This window comes from Eurypyga helias, unplaced genomic scaffold (assembly GCF_000690775.1).
Source record: "Eurypyga helias isolate BGI_N326 unplaced genomic scaffold, ASM69077v1 scaffold16222, whole genome shotgun sequence".
In the NCBI taxonomy this organism is placed as follows: Eukaryota; Metazoa; Chordata; class Aves; order Eurypygiformes; family Eurypygidae; genus Eurypyga; species Eurypyga helias.
Genome location: NW_010234229.1, coordinates 1 through 23,209, shown reverse-complemented (window position 1 = coordinate 23,209; position 23,209 = coordinate 1). Strand labels below are relative to the sequence as shown.

The 23,209-nt window shown below is 37.3% G+C and overlaps 1 protein-coding gene across 1 annotated transcript in view; it reads left to right on the top strand.

Moving 5' to 3' along the window:
• Positions 1–22,512, top strand: part of LOC104517367 (otogelin-like) — a gene marked incomplete at its 3' end in the record, with an annotated part of 71,985 nt that extends 49,473 nt beyond the window's left edge. Inside the window, exons 30-40 of the mRNA XM_010162002.1 lie at positions 1,811–2,089; positions 10,534–10,645; positions 11,327–11,406; positions 11,744–13,627; positions 13,874–14,407; positions 15,326–15,588; positions 16,220–16,388; positions 17,394–17,530; positions 18,876–18,965; positions 19,377–19,560; positions 22,292–22,512. Of these exons, the coding sequence (XP_010160304.1) occupies positions 1,811–2,089; positions 10,534–10,645; positions 11,327–11,406; positions 11,744–13,627; positions 13,874–14,407; positions 15,326–15,588; positions 16,220–16,388; positions 17,394–17,530; positions 18,876–18,965; positions 19,377–19,560; positions 22,292–22,512 (3,953 nt within the window). The remainder of the gene's footprint in view (positions 1–1,810; positions 2,090–10,533; positions 10,646–11,326; positions 11,407–11,743; positions 13,628–13,873; positions 14,408–15,325; positions 15,589–16,219; positions 16,389–17,393; positions 17,531–18,875; positions 18,966–19,376; positions 19,561–22,291) is intronic.
• Positions 22,513–23,209: the final 697 nt, after the last annotated feature.

Genomic DNA, 23,209 nt, shown 5'->3' with positions numbered 1-23,209 from the left:
AAGATGAATGATATGAGGAAACTACTCCCTAATTTACTTCCTTTGCCACCATCACTGTTTTCTACCCACTTGTACAGAGGTGCCCATTGGCAATAACCTGAACTACGTAAGGGTGTGTACTGCAAATTTGTCTCCCTCACGTCCCAACTTACGTTTCCACTGAAGGAATGTGTTGATATTCAGCACACACCTCTTCAAGCTTATTCTTGCACATGTTCAGACAGGTGGAGAAAGCTTACAAGAATATATTCAGTGCTTTGTGACATTGATTAAATGCTGGAGTTCTCTGCATGCACAATCTTAATGCCCACAGGGCACGAGACAGTTTTACTGCCCAGAGTCCCCTGATCAGCTCTTTGGACAGCCTGAAGGTGGCTGTCTTTGTGTAATCAAAGAAGGGATATGGGTCAGTTGAAAAAATGGCAAGCATTTCATTAGTAATACTGCTCTCTGTAGAACTGACAGAAGAACTCATGTAACGCAATACCCAGGGCCAAATTTCTTTTATTAGTCATAGTTTTGAGACACTTGCACATTGCGTTCAATTTAGGTTTGGAAAGTTAAGGTCAATCCTACTGTTGTATTCCATGTAAAAATCACTCAGAATTTAACTTGGCAAATGGAATTTGTGCCTTGTAGTCCAAGTTGAGTGAATGGCATTTGGCCATTGAGGAGTTTATACAATCAATATGATGTTTTTCATATCCGTGGCTTTGTTATGTATCTGCGTTCTTGGTTCTTTGGTACCTCAAAAACTGGTTTCCTCAGTTTCAGACAAATCATAGAAAAAGGGAAAGTTTTAGGCATTCATGTACTGATTGGCTATGTGTTAGGTATTATAAATCACACTGACTCTCCATAGTTACTTATCAAACAGCTACTTGCTGCAGACAGTTAATAAAAAGATACGTACTATGTTTTTCAGATTAATTTAAGTTTTTATGATCAGAAAACAAGTTGGTCTTCCAGAAGTGTTATGCCAGAACGTGATAGTATATCAGTATAATAGAGATAATTTGTTTTCTATGCGTTCTGTTTTTCAAGAAATGCTACCCAGGCCTGGAGGGTTACTTGATTTTACAGTAGTTTAATGGTTGTTTTCAAGAGAATAGCAGAGTTTACAGCAAAATAGAATGAAGTAATTCTGTGAGCAACAGATGCCTCTAACAGGCTCAAGATCTGCCACTCTGCAATTGGTTGTACAGAGGCTTGCTTGAAATCAACAGTACTGTTTTCAGGGTAAAGTATCATTTGGGTACTGTTGCCAGAAAACAGACTTTGCTGTTAACATTCTTAGTGGAAGGGCTAGACTGTCGACTGCTTAGAAACGAAGACATAAAGCTATAAGCTGAATGCAAAATAGATTTTTGTAATTTATTTTTATGAAAAGCTGTGCTCTTAAGCTATAAATCCCTGATGGCAAATGTTACTTGTAAAGCTAGTTAGATGAAGTTTAAATTTTTATTAAATAAATGGCTCAGTAAAGGCTGTAAACTGAAGCTCTGCTTGACTGCAAGGCTATATTCCTTTATCCTGGTGTGGGCAAATGTTTTAATCTGCAAGTATTCCTGTTGAAACCTGTAGGATGTTTAGAAAACTAAACATCTATCAGAATCTAGCTGAAATCCATGTACAGTATATTTTCTTTCAAGATTCAGGCTATTTTCACTGATGAGTCCAAAGTCAGTTTCTTTGCTCATGCTACTAATATCAGTGGTAGTATATCAGTATTTAATTTATTATGCATAAATTAGCAAGTAAATGAGTTTTGTGGTCATGTTTGGGTTGTGTTTTGGTTTTTTTTTTTCAGATTCCAACTTGATTTCATTTGAAACAGCTGAGAGACCAAACTATTTTCTTCACTTGGCCTCCAGTGGTACTCTTGTTCTTTCTAAATGGGAAAAAACCGAAGAGTTTCACAACAGATCTACATTTGTCATTCACAAGAATACATGGCTTTCAGGGTACAGTTCCTTTGAGTCATTTGCAAAACCAGGATACTTCATCCACATTTCAGCCTCCTCAGTTGAGCTTTTGAAGTACCATCATTCAGAGGAGTTCAGACTGTCAACCCTTTTTAAACTTGTAGGTAGGTAATTCAAGTTGTATCTTATGGACAGCAGTTTGCTGGTATTGATATTTTCAGTGGTGATGAGATTGCTTACTTCTCCCCTACATCACTGGGAGCTGTGAGTAATCTATGACATGCAGGATCTAAATCCTCTTCCTTGAGCTTTGTAGTGATCATGAGATTCTGTTTTCTTCTCAAAAGCCATTAAATAGCCTAACACACAACTTTGCTGTATTTTCCAACTAGTTTTGGAAATACATAGCCTAGTGTATAGTTTCTGGGCAATACTGGGTTTGCAAGTGGTGAGGAAATTCTTAAGGAGTAGAAAATTCATGCAGATGAATAATGGATTCACAATGGGAATAGGAAAGAACGGAATGCATCTCTAAATGCATCTGCTTTCTCCTTCTTTCCCTCTGCTGCTAAGAGAGAGTTTTGTGTACAGCACATTCTCATTGCAAGCTTTGTGGCCTCACTCAAAGGTCATGCCATCCAGTGCTAAGGACATTGCCTGTAGATTACACCTCTCAAACCTCATGTTTACCCTGAAAATCACCTTGACCTTTGTCCATATACACACTCACAGAGGCTCTCTGTTTTGGGATGTTATACACTAGTGTTTCAGACTCTATCTAAAGAGAGATATATGCCACTTCTTGGGGATCTAGATGTCTGTTTCTCTAATGTTTTTGGGAAGCTACAGCTCTCGAATACACAATATAGACCTGCTGTGGGTGTTTCTACCTGTTCAGGAGATTCCAATTCCTGTAATAGTAGTCCTGTTCCATTGAGACATAAGGATCAGAAATGTAGGAGATATTTTTAGGACCCTTTGTAGGATTTGTGGGAGCTGGATCCAGAAGTTGCTCCGACAAGAACTGATGATGAAAACCACGCATTAAAAACATCACTAATAAATCAAGCTCTCTATTTTTCACATTAGTACGGAAAAGAAATACTGTTTTCACATACTCTTGAACACGTGGGAGCTGTGTGGTGAATTAAGATGGCCTTACAGGTCAAGAACAAGATGCAAGAAGTTATATTTGCCTATAAAATGAAGCAAAGCATGAAACCACAATTTGTTTTAATGTCTGCTCGTCTTGATACCTAAGATACATCAAACACATTTATATGACTTTATTTATGAACTTCAGCAACACTACTATTTGCAGAAACCACTGGCCTTTGTGTGGTATATAAAATTCCAAAATCACTACCAGTGGTTATGTTCTAAATCTTTTCATTGTGCTGTAATTTCAAATGCATTAGTAATTCATTTATTGGAGTAGCGGAAGTATTTTAATAGGTATTCTTGGAAATACTATTTTTAAAAAACAATTCTTCATTCTATGAAACTGAAATTTGCTTTACAAGCAAAGAAACGAAATATTGTAACAAAGGAAGCATGGCCTGGCCATGTTTTACAGTGACCATGTTGAATCTTAGCGCAGACAAATCTGAAGTAGCCATTGACTTCTGTGACAGAAGAGGCCAACTGTATGCCTTGTGGAGCTTCTTGCTATCAAAACATTGAATTAAAGTGTTAATGGTGGCATTGTGAATCTGCCGATGTTTTGCGGCGCATTATGCTGACAGCCTAATGCAGCTGTTGGCTGGCACACTCCAACTTCAGAAAAAATGACAGATTTTGTCATTGCCAAATGCCTGTTGCTCTTGACAAATGCTTGTAATCACAGAGCTGTTGAGGGTTTTGAACAGCAGAATTACAGAGCTAATGCTATTATCAGGATGTTCATACAGCATTTCAAGCAAGGAGCTTTCTTTGGACATAACAAAAATATCACCTTAGTCTTTCATCTTTGAGGGCGGAATGAAGAAGGTTAAAACATGTTCCAATTCTCAGTGGTCGTCCATTAACACAGAGTGGTATGTCTTTTCAAGTGTGAAGTTTTTACCCTGCAGTCATTATACCGAAAAATCCTATCTATGCCAATGGAAAACTAAAACAATTTACCTCGGCAAGTGGGATCAGATCAAATGATCAAGAGGCATTTCATTAATCACCACATCCGAGGGCTTGGGTTTCAGAGTTTTATAAGCAGAGAAACATAGGGCTCGAATCTTTCTCCAGTGTACTTTCACAAGGGCCAGCCTGCTGATGTAGGGTAATTACATGGTCTAAAAATACAGCAGCATTTGTTTAAGTTAATGGAAAAGTTACACCAGCTCCAGAGTGCACAGGTTTTTCTGCTGACTATTGTAAATGCTTTGCATATTAGATCAGAAACTCTTGAACCGGGAACAGCTATTCCTGCAGAATCAGAGGATAAATATCGGGAGCAGAATAATAGGCCCAGTAAATCCCCTTGGCCAGAAAGCTCCTCATGAGACTTCTTCATATTCTATGACGCACATTCAAAAGGAAGAATTTTAAATGACCTGATCACCACAGCAATAGATACATGTTCGTTTAAAGTCAGCTGACGAGTCATTTTTTCCACTTTCATGGCAATAAATATTGTCACGTTGACATACTTTGACTATAAATTGCGCTGATATGATGGACTAACACTGCCAAGTATTTTCCATGAGAAGTCACTTCAGTTCTCACATTTGGTTCTTTTCATTATACTTAGATTTGTCTGCTGTCCTGTTCCCACAAACATTTCAGGGTTTGAATTCGTAACTGAATTTGAATATTTGGAGTATCCTTACTTATAAGAAAATACATTTTGCATTCTATGTGGGAGTTTTTAGTAGCAATGGATTGGTATGTGTTCATCCAAAAGAAAGAATGCACTTAGTCTTACTGGATGGACAAGCACTGAGGTGTCATGTAGGAGCGATTGATTCACATTTGGAAATGTTGGGAAATTAGTGGATGTAAGGAACTGATGATCTTTCTATGGACATACCTGCAGTTTTCTTACCCTTTTTAAAAGTAATGTGCTCAAGCTAGTTATCATTTACCTTTCATAGAATTATCATAATATGCTTTACCTTGTTAAGATCACTGTGAGTTAATTTTATATATGTTACAAAAATGTGACTTGATCTGTATAAATTCTGCAGCACAGTTCTTGTTAATGCACATAACTAGCATTATTAGCTAACTTGCTGTAAATACAAGGCTTATCTCAGACAATTTTCAGCTAAAGTTAAAATCTCAAGAGGCACTAGGTGTGTGCACACTGCATGGAGGTATTTATCGATGTTTAATTTGATGCAAGGCATTTTGGCTACTTTCAGTGTTTCTATCTTAATTAACTGAAAAATTCAAAACTAGTACAAAACTGAAAATTAAATTAATTTTAATTAAAAAATGTTTTTTTTACAAAATCATCTTGCAACTTAAGTCAGATTTATACATGATATCGTTGACTATTTTAATTTCATCTTAGTCTTACCTTATTTCGATCAGTAGAATTAATTTTCTAGAATGTCTTGTTTTACTTATAATGAGTTGCTTGTAAGTTTAATTTGAGCTTGTATGCTTTGGCAGTCCAAACAATCATGACATGGGGCCTAGGACTGGATAATGCTGAGCAACTGCTGTTGTACCTGCAATTCCTGGGTATGTCACTGAACTCCACTGCTCGGTGGCTCTTGGAATCAGACTGAGGTTACTGTAGAATTTCCTATTTATACAACAAACAGACATTTGAACTCCCATTTTTGACTGAATAAATAGAGGGAGATTAAATACTTTCAAAAGATTTTATTAATCTAAAGTGTAAAAGTAAACTAAACAAAAGTGTTTGAGAGGTAGGTAATTATACTTTGCTTTCGATGATGTTTTGGCTGGGCATAAAGTTCAATTTTTCCAGTGATACTTGCTTACGTCTCTCATTGCAGAAACTTAGATGTCATAGGCAAGGTTTTGTTAGTAGTTTGTGTGTGTTAAGTGGGTAGATAGGATTTCATGTTTCTAAACTTGTAACTGAGGAGATAGGCAATCTACGTTACTAAGCAGAGTTTTGCTGCCATTATAAATAGAACTAATTCTAAAGCAAATTTTGTTCCTGATATATTTTTTGAAACCTTTGGGAACAGTAGCAAAATAGAAAAAATGTCAGGTGAGAATGAAAATCTAAATACTTTTTTTAATTATTATTTTGAAAACTTATTTTAAACACAACCTTTTATTTATATTAGACCATTTCAAATTTTAGTTTGGTTGTTATTTTTTTTTTTTAAGTAAATAGACATTTTTTCAGTATAGTATGAAATTATTCATAGTATGCATATTCTGAGAATGGCAAATTTTGTCCCTGTGAGATAAAAGTCAGCATAGGAAAAGAAGGCAGGATGGATTTGTGAACAGTAGGAATTGCCAATGCACAAAAAGTGGCCAAGTTAGTAAGAGAGGTTGTTGCATCTCAACAGAACACCATAGTCTGTTAGTGATAAAAAATTAAAATTCTTCATTAAATGGTAGCAACTCTTCTCATTGCCACAGAATTATTTTTGATGCTGCAAAGAATAAAAGTCATGTTACAGGGAATAAAATGCCCCTCTGATGTCCAAGCAAGTGAGAAGACAATGGAGTTGGGGAATATATTTTAATATATTGTCTTTGGCAATGCATATACCTGCATACAAAAGCTGTCTGCAGTACTGTAACATACTGACGTGCTCAGCTCCTGTTAGGTACAAGAACGGTGGGCTCAGTTGGCATGTCAGCTGGAGCAACTGCCACCCAGGACATAATTTACCATTTTGTGAAGGATTTGCTGTGTCACCGAACAGAAGACAAATGCTGGTAGACTTCACCAGGAGACACATGGTTATTTTCAAATGCCATGACAAATCCTTTTGAGGAACACATGCCTGATATAAGAAGCTTGACTCATTGTCTGTAAACTGTGTATCATTCTTTTGTTGTGAGTGAACTGTACGGTTGCACAGAGTACAGTAAGCTCGTATTACTGGTTGCTGGAGAAGGAATTTAAGTATTAAAAAAATGGGAAGCATGTGGTGGAGGTGGCTGATTAGCATCCTGGCTAGCATAAAGCATTCGTGCCATGACACTGCTGAAATCCACAGTTTCAGAGCTGGGGTAGTTTTTGTCATGAAACAGCAGCATTGTAATAAAAATAAAACTGAGGTTGTTCTGGCATGGAAGCTAATGTCTAAAATCAATACAGAGAGCAAAAGAAATATCTCCCTCAGTTTAGGGAGAGGGATGCTTGAAAGACCTCAAAGCACTTTATTACTGTTTTTTCTTATACCCTAAATATTGTGGGTATTGGTATCATAGTTAATATACAGATGTTCTAAAAAGCGATAAAGCAATCTATTTTTAATTAGGTATAGAGATACTTTATTGTTCTGGCTTAATTTTGAATTCATGTTAGTTGAGAACACAGATTGGTGCCTCTTTCTCCTCCCCTTCATTTTCTGTGTAATCTCTATTTAGTCTGAACTTTTTAAGCAGGAACTGCATCTTGCGGTGCGTTTGGTTTTTGGTGTGGGTGGTTTTTTTTTGGTGTTGGGGTTTTTTTTTAGTGGAAAATAAAATAGTGAAAACTTTAAATATGATAATATGATGAGTGACTGAACTGACATTCTCCTAATGCTGGAAAGGCATTCCCCATAATTCATAATAAAGCACAAATTTCACTGTATCTGATGCGTTTACTGGGATGTACTGAAAACTTTCCAGATACTGGAAATAAGTTCATCAATATATTCAAGTGTTGCTGTGGTGGTTTGGTCTGTTCTTTCATGTAATTTGCACACTAAAAACCCTAATACAGCTTGTCCTGGCACACCCAATTCTCTAAAATCACTTGACTGGAAAATTAAGTGTCCATTGGTTCTACAGCTCTTCTTTGAAAACAATTTTTATGACCAGGTTCATGAATTCGTCTGTTGTCCATACTTCTTTCTGCAAAAGCAGAGACAAAATTTGCAGATAAGCATGACTTGAGTCATTTGTGAGTGAACGCAGTTTATGAACCACTCAGCGAATGCCTTTATGTAGAAATTCATCCTATTCCCTACCAAGGCATGCAACTCCAACAAACTCTGTGAACTTAATCTGTAGGAAAGCTTGAGGAAAATGTGGCAATTCTTTCATAAGAGTCTAGGTTTATTTGGAGAATGCGAGATCGTGTGTCAATCCTAGTGCTTGGAAGTGTTAATTCATGATCACTGTTGGGCTAAATTGAGAAACTAACATTCTTTGTCGAGGTACAGTATGTCTTCTGCAAAGCTTGTGATTTCATTGTGTTTGAAACTTCTTCAGTGATTAATGGTGAGGTTTGTGGCAGGAGTTAGAGGTTATGGATCTGTCTCTGTGCTTAATCTAGTGTGGTCTGATGGATGAGATTTCCTAGATTCCAGTTGTATACCATTATTACTACTGTTGGTGATTGCCTGTGCCAACAAGTCTATGATATGTTCTGTCTTTTTGTCATTTATCTTCCTCTTTGGTCCTTAAACCTTACAACTCTGACCTGTTGGTGTATACAAAACCCCATACATACATCACTCAGCAAAATGTATGGAAATAATTTCCTTCCTCCATTAGATTTAAGCAACTTGAGTTGGTTTCACTAGAAGGGGTCAGAAAAGAATTCAGTGACATGTACTTAGCTTTTTGTGTGAATGCAACTTTATAAATGCATTTGTTAGTGTCATAAGAATCATGTTTCCAAAAGCAGTGACAAGTTACATCCTTGGATAGAGTGACATGTGAAAAGGATAACACTAGATGGCAACACACACACTCTTTTGTCTGAGTTTGATTGATACCTTTGATTTGAGAGAATTATTTGTTTTGAAAAAGAAAACATTAATGATTAGTAATGGCAGAGAGATAATTACCTGTAAATTTAGATGTCCCTAAATCGCACGAAAAACAATTTCTTAGGATCTTCATGGAAAAATTGGCTATCTCCAAGAAGACACAAAAAAGCTACTCGCTTTGTATCTCAGTCAAGGAAAGATCAGTAAAACTTAAAAGCAAAAAACTTCAAAAGCCCCAAACCAGAAACTTTTCCTAAGTAGTAAGCATCTTCTTTCTGGTCATTAATGTAAACATTATTTAAGAGCAGTTACTTTTCATAGGCTCTGAACAACATAGCTCTAAGATCAGTTTTGTCGGTCTAGAAAGGAGTCACATGTTTTCTGTCAGCATAAATATAAGGGAAGTGTCATTGCCCTGTCCCGACTGCTACAGGAAGGAGCTGGGGTGGCTGTCGTCGTCGAGGTACTGAAATCCAGATACGTTGCCTAAGTCACACAGGCACTGGAAGAGCCACTGTGCTAATCTAGCATGGTGTGGGAAACGGTTCTGCACACACATGGGACAGGATTGTGAAAAAGAAAGCATGATGCTGCACTTGAACATGGAACTGCATGTCACCCACGTGATAATCGCCACAAATTTGTTTCTCTCAGATTTTACATTCACTCTATTTCTTGATAATAATTTTGTAAAGTTCCTGCATAATTTATTAAGTCCTGAAACTACTGGAAGCTGATCCTTATTTCTATTTATTCTCTCTTTGAAGTTTATCTCTTCCTCTATCTGAATGAGTACTTCGGGTTTCAGTTATTTGACTTTGAAGTCTTTCAATAAACACTATCTGCACAGATACTCTGATGGCAATTTGTGTTTTGAGGAGGGGGAGGGGGTTGTTTTTTCTTTTAAATTTGACATAGTGTTCATGTGGGTATTATTTTTGTCTGGAAAAGTATATGTTTTGAGTTAAATTTTGCAAGATTGCATGCCTTACCTCATCTGAGTTGCTTTGTTCATTGTAGGAGCAGTTAGAATTTCAGATTTTGAGGTTTGAATTAATTTATGTTGGAGCGGTTATCTTATATGGCTTTTGAGAAGAATATGTGTTAAAATACATTGCTTTAAAGAGCCTAAATTGACATAATTTCTGATTACTTTATTTGGAATAGTGTTTGTTTTGGGTTTTAAAATACAGTTGTATCGTAGAACTTACATACACCTTTTTTCTCTATCAGCAAATTTTACACATGAAGTAAACAACTGTTACAATACATTATGTTATAAAGAGTATCAGTGTATCCAACTGGTGCTTTTTATTTTTATTCTAATAGTAATAATTGTCCTGAATCAACATAATATTAGTTTTGATTTTTGTTTTAATAATAATACATACAGTTTCATTGTTGGTAGAGTTTTTAAAACTTATAAGCAACAGCTCTAACTTGCCTGTCTTTATTTTCCAGTGATTGTAATATGAACTGAATGTGGCTAATTCAATGTCAAGTTTTATACTACAAGGAGTAAAACTGGATGTAGAGCCAGCACTTTTTAATATACTCTGCATAAATGTAAACTATTTTTCTATGTTTTGAAGACCTTAGCAGCTCAAAAAATATTACCAATTTTATGTGTAGAGAACACAGGTAGAAACAGCGGGGGGTTTAGAGCTGCAGTGAACTTGAAGCATGCCTCTCAGTGCTACGTATGTAGGAATACATAAGAATAATAGACCTTGGTTGTTTTTTAGATGTCAAATTTCTATCCCGTTCTGCGTGCGAATGGCATTATGATGCCTGTACCAGCCCTTGTTTCAAGACATGCAGGGACCCTTTGGGACAGAACTGTCAGGCAGTACCAAAGTAAGTATCTGTATTTTGATAGAAAAGTATGTAATTTGTGCAGCATAATAAGAATATGAGGGACCAGTTGTAGGCTCAACAGGACTCTGTTCTTACCTAAGGAGGTAATTGAAAGAGAAGAGAAATGGAAAAAATCCTGCTTGGCAACCACATGAAAGTGACATTTCCGTTGTTAGGGAAGTATTGTCAGATTCTGGAATGACTAGTGTATTTGTAACTTCCAAGCTGGTGGTGAGTATAACAAAATGTTAATAAAGAGAGGTGATTACAAGTTTGTTTCAAACTGTTGTGCCCTTAGGTTTTCATTATGGCATTGCAACAACTGTATCTGTCCTTGCCTTTTCCTTCCACTTGGAATTTGGGCTAAGTCTGGTAAAACTGGCATTTGGATTTTGGTGTGCAAAAATGTTGGGCATTTCTTAAGCAATAGCATTCAGTACTGAACATGTGACATTCATTGCGAAGGCCAAGTATCGTGGAGTTCATGCTTTAGCTTAGATCTGAGTGAGAATGGAAGCCTTGGCAATGACATTTTGAAGGATCACACTGAGGTGCTGAGATTTAGATAGAACAATACTGTGTACTTAAAAATACTAATAAATAAATTGTGTTTTCCTAAAATTAAATGCTTTATCCAGAAGATACTGTTCAACTAGTTAATACTAAGTGTTTTTCTTTTAGAGTGGAAGGATGCTTCCCTGCCTGTCCTCACAATATGTTGCTGGATGAAGTCACTCAAAGATGCGTGTATTTTGAAGATTGTATGTTTGAAAAATTATACATATTATGTATGATACTTAGCTTATTAATGTCTTAGGTCTTTAGTCAAATGTTGGCACTTAAATTTGCATAACTATGACCTTAGTTGTATGAATACTCAGCTCACTGAATATACGTTTTGGTTAAAATTATTTCACTCCTCAAAAATCCAAAAATTATTAATGAATTTGTCTTTTAATTTTTCTATGAATTTTCAAAGTTTAAAGGCAATTGAAAATATCAGTTATATGACTTAACATAATTTCCTTCTAGCTGTGCTAGCTTCGTGACTAATTAGTCATAAATTTCAGATTACTGTTTACTTGTGTCTGATTTCAGGCATTGAACCTGCAGATGATAGTTCACCTTTGCCACCCAGCGTTCGAACACCAGCAGTTTCACACATAACATCAAGTACAGGTTTGGCAGCGATCAGTGAATTGGTAACTTCATTTCCTGTACCTGAAGCAAAGGACACGGAAACAACACTCGCTTCAAAACTGCAACTCATTGCAACTACAGGGAAAACTGAATTTTCAGGTGTTAAATCTAATACAACACTTTCAGCTGTAACTTTGTCATCAAATATTTCTTTGCAGTCAACAGAAATGACATCTGGGAGAACCACTACAGCAGTGTCCGGGGCAACAAAATCGGATGTAAGCTTGTCTTCTCCTGTTGACATTTCTTCATTGTTTCCATCTACTGTCAGTTCAGAAACTTCCACAAAGATACAATCAATCAGTAGTGGTCCTACTAAACTATTGAGGGCTACAGAACCCCAGACATTAAGTGCTACACCTGCAGTAACTACAAGCACAGAAGCAGAAAGCAAATCAATTTCTACTTCTTTGTTTACTGGGACACCACTTATACTTAGAACAACAGAATTGCAACTCAAAACTAAAGTAATGGAAATATCAGAAATAGCTGCAAGAACACTTCCCACAAAAGAGGCACAAGTAAAACCAGAAGGACTTACAATATTTACACCTAGTTCATTTGAATCAGTAACAGAAAAAACTACTGCATATGTGCCCCAGTTTTCCACACCATCACCTCTGGGAATGCCTTCATACACACCACCAGTAAACCTAACAGGAACTTCAGAAGGGACAAAAATAAGCGTAGGACAGTCTTTTACCACAGTGGCTGATGTTACAGTGACATCACTTTCTCCTGTGATCAGTACCTCATCTTTGTTAAAACCAGTGTCTTCAGCAACAACAAAAGCAGTGATTGTTTTAACTGAACAAAGCACGAAGACTACATTTTCACCTACATCCACACCACCTATTTCATTAGGAAAGGCAATTACAGAACCTCCTATTGAAATAGTTCAACACCCAACTCGTATTGCAGAGGTACCTTTCACTACAACTCAAAGTCCAAAGATGACAACTCTACAAACTCAAGAGAGATCATCAGAAACAACTTTACTGTCATTTACAACTCATAAAAAAGAAACTCCCAAAACAACATCTCTGGTTGAGCATACATCAGGTTCCTATTTTCCACCATATTCACTACATCCTAGTTCTACAACTGAAAAATCCATAGCTCCTTCTACAAAAAGACCTTCAATGTCTGTTCCTACTCCTGCTTCTCCAGCTTCAGGTGAATTAAAAAAAACTTTTAAAACTGTCTCAACTACAGGATATCCTTCACATGTAGTTCTAAACACAACAGAGTTCCTGACTACATTATACACTAAATACCCTGTTGTGTCCGACACTATCAGAGTGACACCTTTGTCTGTTGAGGTAACACCCAAAATAACATCGCCTTTTGAATTAGCAGCAAAGACAACTTTGTTTTCTGGAAAAACACCTACTAAATACAAGTCAGCTCTGGTTCCAAGTACAGTAAAGACAAGCGCTTCAGCATATTCGGGTAGTGTTACCACATCAGCAATGAAAACCTCTTTCTCATCAAAAGAAACCACCAGAGTTCCTTTCATAGCTACAGAAAGAGAGTCAGCTCAAAGAACATCCGTCGCTGGATCCTCACTTACTCCCCTTAGTGGAACTGAAACCACATTGTTGACAACACAGCCTGATAAATCACAAGTGGAAAGAATTACTACCATCTCTACTAGTAAGCCTTCTGCTTTCCCTTTTTCACCATCAAGTTCTTTAATCTCTTTAAATGTTTCTCTTCCTTCGCTACCCTCATATGGCAAAGAAGCATTACTGACAGCTCTCAGTCCTGTGCATACATCTCGTGAAACGATCTCTTTATATCCAAGAACAACTGTAACAAAATCTATGTTGCCAACAGAAAAGACCTCTCCAGTCCTGACCTTGTCTACTGTATCCACTGTAACAAAACAATCAAGTCCAATAACAACAGTATCGCATGACAAATCACCAGGTAAAGACACTTTAAATATCACTTATGCTACATTCTCCCCATCCTCTGAATTCAGCAGTCAGCTCATAACAACCAAAAAAGCAATGACAGCTAAAGAAAAATCAACTCTGTCCCCTTCTGTTGTGCTTCCAGTTACAAAGTCTTCTTACACTTTCTCCACCTCTCAGTATTTTGCAGATAAATTGGTTTCTTCACCTTCTTTAACACAAATGATGCTGGAGGTAACAACTACACCAAAATATCCAGTAGAAACTGAAACATTTTCTACAGCATTGAAATCTACAGTTCAGACTGTGACAGATGCAGTAAAACTTACAGCAGCTGCAACTAAGCCATCCTTTCCTCCATCTTCAGGAGGCCCCTTCACTTGGCAGACATCTTCAGGAGATAAACTTTCAGTACAGACCACAAAGACCATGGTTACACCACATTTTTCTACTCAGAAATCTATGGAACTTGGTCGTCAGACTTCTGAACCTTTGTTGAGAAGTCAAAGCAGTACCCCAACTTACCAGTATCCTGCAGAAACTATAACAACATCCACTCGTCAGACACCACAGGTCTTTAGTGCAACTGAAGCCACAGCAGAACTGCCTTCCTCATACCCCTTAATCACCGTGCTACCTGAAGGCATTCATTCAAGTATATTACCTACCTCGGTAGGTCCTACGCAAGTTATTTTACCAGCTGAAAAAGAGTTGTTTTTAACTGATTCAGTCACGCAGCCGTATGTATCAAGAACTACTACTGTTTTGCAGTCTACAGTCCCAACTAGAACAACAGCTGACTTGATTTTTGGCACCAGAATTCTCCCTTCCTCACCAGAAGTGCGTGCAGCTTCCTCTTCCTCAGCAACGATCAAAAAAGAAACATTTCCTTCATTTCCCACACAAAAGGCAGATACTGGTCTAAATTTCACACGGCAGGCCTCATTTACAGAATCAATTGATTCAAGTCAAACACTAACTACAGCTTCACCAGAATCGAGGTCAACCTCTTCCTCGGTTTTGTCACCAGGAACAACAGAAATTCCCATCTTGATAGGGAGCAGGCCATCCACATCAACAAGCAAAAGTGGTACAGAGGAAACTACAGCATTGCCTAAGCACGTCACGCGTTTAACCACTGCCTACAGTTCCACGTCTCTAGCAAGTGCAACGTTGTCGGCTATGGCCCATTCTTCAGCTGCAGCTTCAGCCTCTTCAGTGATAAGCAGTACTGGGCAAAAGATTAGTATTGTATCAGCAACTTCAGACAAAGCAGAAGCAGTAACAGAATCCATCACAAGCTCTGTGAAACCCACCTATTTTTTTATTACTTCAGAAGCAAAAGGAGCCCTACCCCTTGATACAGTAAAACCTGAAGAGCCAGAATTAACAACAAAAGTCCAAGTAGTCCATACTCAAGGTGTTACTGTTACCCCAGAAGCACCTCGGACATTCTATTCTCCATATTTCACAAACAAAACTGCAGTTCCTTCTAATGTAAGTGTATCAGTACTCTCCACTATAAGTTCATCCTCTGAACCAAAACCTTTTTCTTCTATAGCTGCATCATCAGTCAGTACTACTCGAACTTCAAAGCTTGAAATACCATCTGAGCTGCAAACACCTTCTTTGAGTTCACTGCTAATAACATCTGACCATCCAAATGACACAACAGCTCCATCAGTTTCCTCATTTGCCTATTCATCTACCAAACCACTTTATGGCTTGACTACAACGTTTTCCGATGGACTGGCAACAGCTGAAGCCATGTCAGGAGTCACAGCATCAGCTTTTAGAGAAACAGCAATTCTTCAGACTTGTACAGTGAGTAACTATATTTTTCTGTTTGGCTTTGAATATATCTTGGTTACTTTTACAAACTGTTAAAAAAATTTGTGAGCCGTACTTTGATCTTTAGGATTTTAAGTAACTGTATCAAAGAGGGAGCCCTATTATTTTCTCAGTTTTAGCTGAAACTTTAGATAATTTCATTGCACATAATGATTTTTGTAAGTTCTATAATACACTGTGTTTCAGGGCGCAGTTTTGTGTGACTGTTAGAGGAATTCTTCTGGGGCAAAATATGGTGCTTCATGTTGTTCAATGGCAGTTTTTTGTCATGTTGCCCTCCTTAAAGTATGCCTGTCCGGAGTTGCCTGTTATTATTCCTACTTGTGCGCTTCCATACTTTTCTTTCTCAACTTCTTTTAATGTAAAGTTAAAAATTCAGCAATGCTGTTCGCTGCTTTACAACAGGACAGAAGTTTTAAGCTGTCCTCAGGATGGTCAGGTTTTCGGAGGTGCTTTTCACCTGTAGCTCCCATCAGTGTCACAGGATTCATAAGTATTCTGTACCTGAAGAATGCGAGCCCTGGTTTTGAGCAAATACTCTGCAGTATTGTGATACTGACTTGGTAAGAATGGTAACCGATGTTTTTTATTAAATATGCCTTAGCCAATCACAGAGAATGAGTGCATACAACACATTTGCCTGGATGGACAACTGATCCAAGTTAATAAGTCACAGAACTGCCCATACAATGCAACTCAACCCAGCTGTGGAGTTTTAGGATTTGCTACTCAAACGAATGGCGACAAATGCTGCCCGAAGTGGGAATGCGCATGTAAGTTTCAGTTTTGCATTACTTTTGAAGTGAATTTAGGTAACAATTTAATGCATGCGCAAGAAGGCTAAGAACTGACACTTATGTACCATGGCGTAGAAACAGAAGTGCATACTATATGGGTTACTCATTGTCTAATGCAATTTATAATTCTAGTTCTACATCCAGGGAAATGAAATCAAAATGCTCCTTTGATGTAGGATATTGCTCTTACTCACCTTTAAGTATCTGCAGTCGACATGTCTAGATCTGAATTACACCCATCTTGTCTTCTGTCTAATCAGAAGACACCTAGTCAATATAATCTGTAGATTTTTTGGTTCAACTTCTATCTACTTAAGGATGAGAAGATTCTCTAGACTCATCTTGCTCTGTTAACAGTTTGGGGACACTGGAAGCATAGCCGTGCTCTAGGAACTTCCGTCAGTTATCTAGAATTGGGCAGGAAGTACCCAAACCTTAAAGAAAATTCAATTTAATCCATAATAGCAAAGAAAGTATGCAAATAAAGATAAGCAATGCAAATTTCTGCTTATGCTGCAGAGTTTGAAAGAACTAGGAGTAGAACTCCAAGCCCTTAGAAACACAAAAGCTTTAGCAACAAGGATGGGGAGATGGAAACTTTCAACATGATCTCCCACCTTAGGAACAAGACTACAAAGGAACTAAGGATCTGGCACGTTCCCCTGTCATTTGTGGGTGTGTTTTTTTGCTAATTTGGGTTTTGTAAAAATTACAAAACTTTGCTGGCAAGAACTGTAAGAAAATAACTGGTAGCAGAAGTCTGCAGGTTGTCCTACTGAAATATGCAGGATATGACTCTGCTGTCTATTTACAGAGTTGCAATAGTATCAAATATAGCTGAAATTGTGCTGCATATATGAAACTCTAGTAAACTAGTTAATCTTATAAAATGTATTGTTTTATCTTCGTATTTTGTAATATTTACATAATTTCTAAAATAAGTTAGAAAAAACCCATTTAATTTATTTTTATTTTTCCTAGGTCGTTGCACAATTTTCTCTGATTTGAGCATTGTAACCTATGATGGAAATCATTTGGCTTTATTCAAAGAAGCATCCTATGTTGTTAGTCAAACTCAAGATGAAACTATCACCATCCATGTCCTTGACTGTAGAATGGTAACTAGCATCAGCTAACAAATGGTGTCCAGTACTGCTAATGTGATGTATCTTAAAAGAAAGGGAATAGTAATACTATATAGTTTTGGTTAATTATTCACTTCTGTGCAATATCTGTGAATTATACTTGCACTTTAATGAATTTTATAGCACTTCATCACTTGACTGTATATGCATAGTTCCTTCTGAAACAACTGGAAGTTGAGAATTATGTCCGTGTTACCTTATTCTATGTGTAAAATAGACAAGGTGGTGAGAGATTAAGTGGATCTACACGTATTAGTCACTTCTGTGAGTGACATCACGTATTAAGTGCCACTGTAGTGTACCAGTGTACCACCAATGTATTTCAATGCATGACTTTTATCTATGGTCATATGGAGAAATTTGCATTGGAAACACCAGTCTTCAGAGCCTTACTAGACTGTAGGGCTGTCAGACTAAATTAAACCACCCTGTGCATTCCAATTCTCTGACAGGGACAAACTCTTGTTGTTTCAGAAAGGGAAGAGAGAAACCCTAATGGGTATCCTGCCTAATGGGCAGTGTAGATTGACTTTATGTCAGTAAGAGTTAATTTCTTGTGAGCCTTTACAAAACTCTTTACACTCCAACATCTTCTGTGAAATCTATGTAATTTTATGTCCATAGAAACGTCCATCACAAAGTTTGGTCCCTAGTAGTATTTCGTGAAAGTTAATTCCAGAAACTCAGTATGATTGATTTGGAAAAGGAAATCTGTTTGACTTTCGGATTTGTTTTTCAGTGCTTTATGTTTTGTTTAGCACCTTGTAACTCAGGAAGTATGCATGTATTTCTGATCCAGTACAGTACTGCTGTACTGTACATATATTATATAGATTTATCATTCCCAGTCTCATCCCTGGAAGCATTCAAGGCCAGCTTCAAGCAACCTGGTCTAGTGGAAGGTGTCCTTGCCCATGGTGGGGTGTTGGAACTAGATGATCTTTAAGGTCCAACCAAACCATTCTATGATTCTTGCTTGCCTTCAGTTATGTAGTTCATGTTTTTCACTGTCCAAACAGCTAGCCTGGTGTATTTGTTTTTTCCTGAAAACCTTTATTTCTGTTGTAATTTCAAGATCGTGTGATAGAACACAGTTGCTGAACATGAGATCATATTTTGTTTGTTTATTTTGCAAGAACGCTATCCAGATGAACTTTGTAGTCCAGACTTGAAACTGCAATCAGCAGCAGTTTTCCTCTCTTAAAAATACACCCCTCAAAAATCCTTAATGTCCCAGTACCTAAAAACCATAAGCAACTAATGTGTAAGGATTTTGCACGTCATGACTATGGTTGATGTATTTTTGCTTTTTCCACAGAGTAATTCAAATTCAACTTCCTTGTGCCTGGCAATGTTGAATCTAACCTATGGATCAAACCAAATTATTATCAATCGTTTAAGTAGAAAAGTAAGTATTTTGAGAGTTTGTTTTTCTTTGCCTTTTAGATAGCATCTTACTTCTGTAATCAACTGCCTCCTCGTGTGGATGCTGAAGGTTAGAGTAGGACACAATAGGTCATGTAATTCATTATTCCAACTTTGTGATTTAGTAAAATGCTTGTAAATTCAAAGAGTCAAACTGTGATACAAGGACAGTTAATGAGTTAAGTCTCAGAGCAAGGCAAATAAAGTGTTAGTCTCCTTAGTACCTAGATTATCTTTTTGGAGGTGAGCCTGACTTGTTTTGAAATCAGTTATGAGTTAGATTCCTAAGCTGTTGAATATCTAACCCATTATGTAACTCATAACAAAGGCTTTTGTTCTTCTACCTACAACACTTGGTATCAGACATTTAACCTCTCTTGTGTGTGTATTTTAGATAACAGTAAATTCAAGATTTGCTTGGCCTACTGTTAGAAAATACGGATACAAAGTTGAGGATTCGGGCTTCAAGTATGCAGTTGAGACACCAACAAAAACCAGAATTCAGTGGTTTCACAACACGGGTGTGATGATAATTGAGTTTAATAGTACCAGAGAACCAAGAGCTTTGGGACTATGTGGTAAGTATAGAGTAGTGCAAGACAAAAAGTCATTCAGGTGCTTCGCTAGGGAGGCACATTTTCCTGATTATATAAATTATCTTCTATAGGATCTATCCCAAAAGAGTTATTGCAGATCATTGCAAAGTTTAAGATGCTATTAAAATTAAATTATTATGAATTTTGTTAATTGCTGAAATCATGTTTGATACCTATCCATGTAAGCACTTTTTACCCACAGTGTAGCTTTTGACAGTAATCTGTTTGAATCACAGGCATGATTGCTGTAACCAAACCCAAATAAGTAAGGCATAAATCCATAATGTCAAATAAGGTCATTTACACATTTAGTGTTTGATATCCATCTGATAGGAAGCGATATGTGCTATTTTCAGTTTCTAAAGGTCAGAATTCACAGGAAATGTTAACTTGAGAGAAACTAATCTTGGTTTATGTGTTGGGGGAAATAGTTCAGAGGGAATTTCTTGATAGTAATGAGTTAAATAACCGTCATGTCGCACTCTGTTAGGTCTGCTCAATAGTTTCACATTATTTCTTTCTTTCTAAAAGGCATAGCCTTGAATAAGCTGTGGTGCTATAGCTTTTGCTAGTATGCATTTGCTGATGTAAATCCCTACTGTGACACCTGAATCTGTAAATTTATCTGCTGTAAATTGGAGCTGGAAACTGGGGTTACAGAGTTCATATAATTACAGTGGATATCTTTCCAGTTTCAGAAAGGGCAAATGCCTGTAGCTCAGTATCAAATAGCTCAGTCCAGTTCCAAGTCCTGCAGACAGTAATGTGTTTCTCGCAAAGGAAGAGTTTGTATTTACTGCCATTTTGAAATTGGATTAGTATCTGTCATTTGCCCCAACTTTTCCCAGATTCATAGAGTAGTAGGGGTTGGTTTTGTTTTCAACATCATTCTTATTCTGTTTGACTAATTGTTACTGTAATTACATCAAACAGAAACAAGAAAGTAGACACTGTATTTTTCACTAAGCCTAATTCAAGTTATCCTGAAAGTCTCGTTTGCCTTTACCTGTTTGATTACTGTGATAGGGAGAGATAAGAACATTACCTTCCTGGTTTACAAGGTGCTTTAAATAGATTACAACATGTTTCTGTGGATGGTGTTGCAAGTACAGTTATTTCAGAGAATGTGCTGTATTTTTCTGATATTCATCCTTGATTGAGATTGCAAGTGCTGTCTGACGTTACTTACCAGAACCTGCTTTAAATGAGCTGGTTGTACCACATATTTTCAGGATAAATTAGTCTACCCTGGCCTCCTGTGCTTTCTGTGTTAGTTTGCTTCTTGTATTTGAGCTTTCTCAATGTCCTTTAGCTGAACTGCAGTATTGGTAGATCCTGGTTTCTCAGCTTCATGGAAATGATAAAATTGAGGGCACCATTACAGTTTTGTAGCAGCAAACATCCCTTAGAGGGATCTGTGTCAGAGACGACAGTGTCTTTTACAGTGGAAGCATTGGCAACTGGTGCAGAGCTGCTGTGGGAGATGAGGGATGTGGGAAGGGAACATTGGACATCTTTATAGCAAAACTGGTGAGAGTTCCAGCATGGCAGTTTTACCTGCAGCCAGATCCTGCCAAGCCAAATGTGGAGCCTTAAATTTGCTGTGTTAATTCTCCTTGTCAGTGTGCAAGAGAAGTGGTGGAAAAAGATATCCCAGACATGACAGCAGTCCTCTGAAGTCTCTCAGAACCATAGAGTACTTCCTATTCGTGTTGCATAGACTCATAACCTCAGAAAGTTCAGCCAGAAACATTTTTGATCGAATAATGGTTACAGTTTCAAAAGCTGTTTTTTATCTGAATTCCTATTGCTGGATCACTGATTGTCAATGGCTTGCTCATGTCACCACGAGTTGGTGAAAAATGGTAAAACAGACTGGCTCTCCAGAAAAGGATTAAATCCACAAATAGTTTTTGAACAGATAAAAATTTAGAATTGCCATGTTAGTGGAGACTTCAGAAAAAAACATTCTAGATGTCTAATACAAAAGTCTCAGAAATTGTGATTAAGGAGAAAGAATGGGGGACTGATCTCTTATTCTGCTTTTTTGTACCTGCTGGTTCTTAAAAGACCTTCCAGAGGAGACTACTGTAATACTTGGGTGTTCTGTGCGGACCAAAGTCACTCTCCATGTGTTATGCTGCTTCCTTTGCTCTGATATGTTTCAAAATTGCCAACTACCTTGGTTTAAACAGAAACATAAGGTGTTGCTGCCTGCAAGTGCCAAAAGCTGCACTTTTGTGGTAGCTCTTAAGCCAGTAGATGCTCAAGACTGCTCAGAGGCTCTGAAGTATGGTGCCAGATAATCATCTTGGCATTTTATGGGAATTTCCTGTTCTGATGACATTTACCATTTAAATTGGTTGCTATACACGGAGGTGCTTTGTAACCTTTTTCAAAATACATTTTTGTGTAGTGCTTGTGCAATTGAGTGATGAAGTTTGTGTGCCATAGCTGGCCTCTCTGAACAGCTCTTGGATATGCGATAGATTTCCATTCATAGATGCATCTTTAGTTCTGCTGAGCTTAATTTGTCTGGATTTTGTGTATTTTGGTCCTGCCAGAGACTTTCTACATCTGCTGTGCGTTGTGATTATGTTGTCATGTTGTATAAGTTTTTTTAAAAACTATTTACTTGTTTAAATATGGGATCTCAGACATACTCCAGAATGAACTGTGTGGTGCTAATCTTTTTTCTTCTTGTCATACATAGGTTTTTGTGATAGAAGCTTGGAAAATGACCTGATCCTACCCAACAGGACAGTTTTAAGCAAAAGCAGTGCTCTGTCAACTTTTATAGACAGCTGGCAAGTGCCGGACACGTTAAAATATGTTGGAGAAGACAGGCATCAGGAAACTAATTGCTCAGTGATGGACTGCTCAGAGTGCTTAAGAATGGTGCTGAACCAGACCTTCAGCAGCTGTCATCCTTATGTATGTTAACTATTTCAGGAGCTTACATTTAGAGGTGCAGTTCTGACATAATTCTGTATACCCGCTAGTTTCATTAATGGGAAACTACATGTAACCACACCTGTGGAATGAGATACATACTTTTCTGTATCTACAGTTCCAAGGAAAAATAATTAAGAGTGGGGCAGCTTTATAGGAGGGTTGCAATAAGTAACTAATACTTTCAGAATTCAGAATATATCTGTTAGTTTTGACAATACCATATAACTTATAAATCAGTCCCAGCTAATTCAATTTAGTCAGTGTTATGTAGAGCAATGTAAAATAAAATAGTTTTATGATTTAATAAAACTTAAAGTGTTCAGTAATTTAACAAGTTCCAAATTGCAATAGGTAATGTGAGAGCTTGCTTTCTCAAAGGCTCTAGGGACAGGGAGCTCCAGCTTAGGGAGAGGAGAGGGTAGAACAGACCATTTAAAGCAAACCTAAAGCAAATAACAAACAGTGCAGAAATGAAATATGTATTTGTGCTGATGTGAGTACATACACCATTTCACCTTCTGCATATTGTTGAGTTTGATGAACAGGAGACCAGAAATACAGACGTACAAAGAACAATGAGTAATTATGCCTTTAACTGGAAAAACTGTATCAGCTCTCGCCTTGGCATTTATAAGAGGTGAAACTGAGGAATATAAGGATATAATATATATTTATA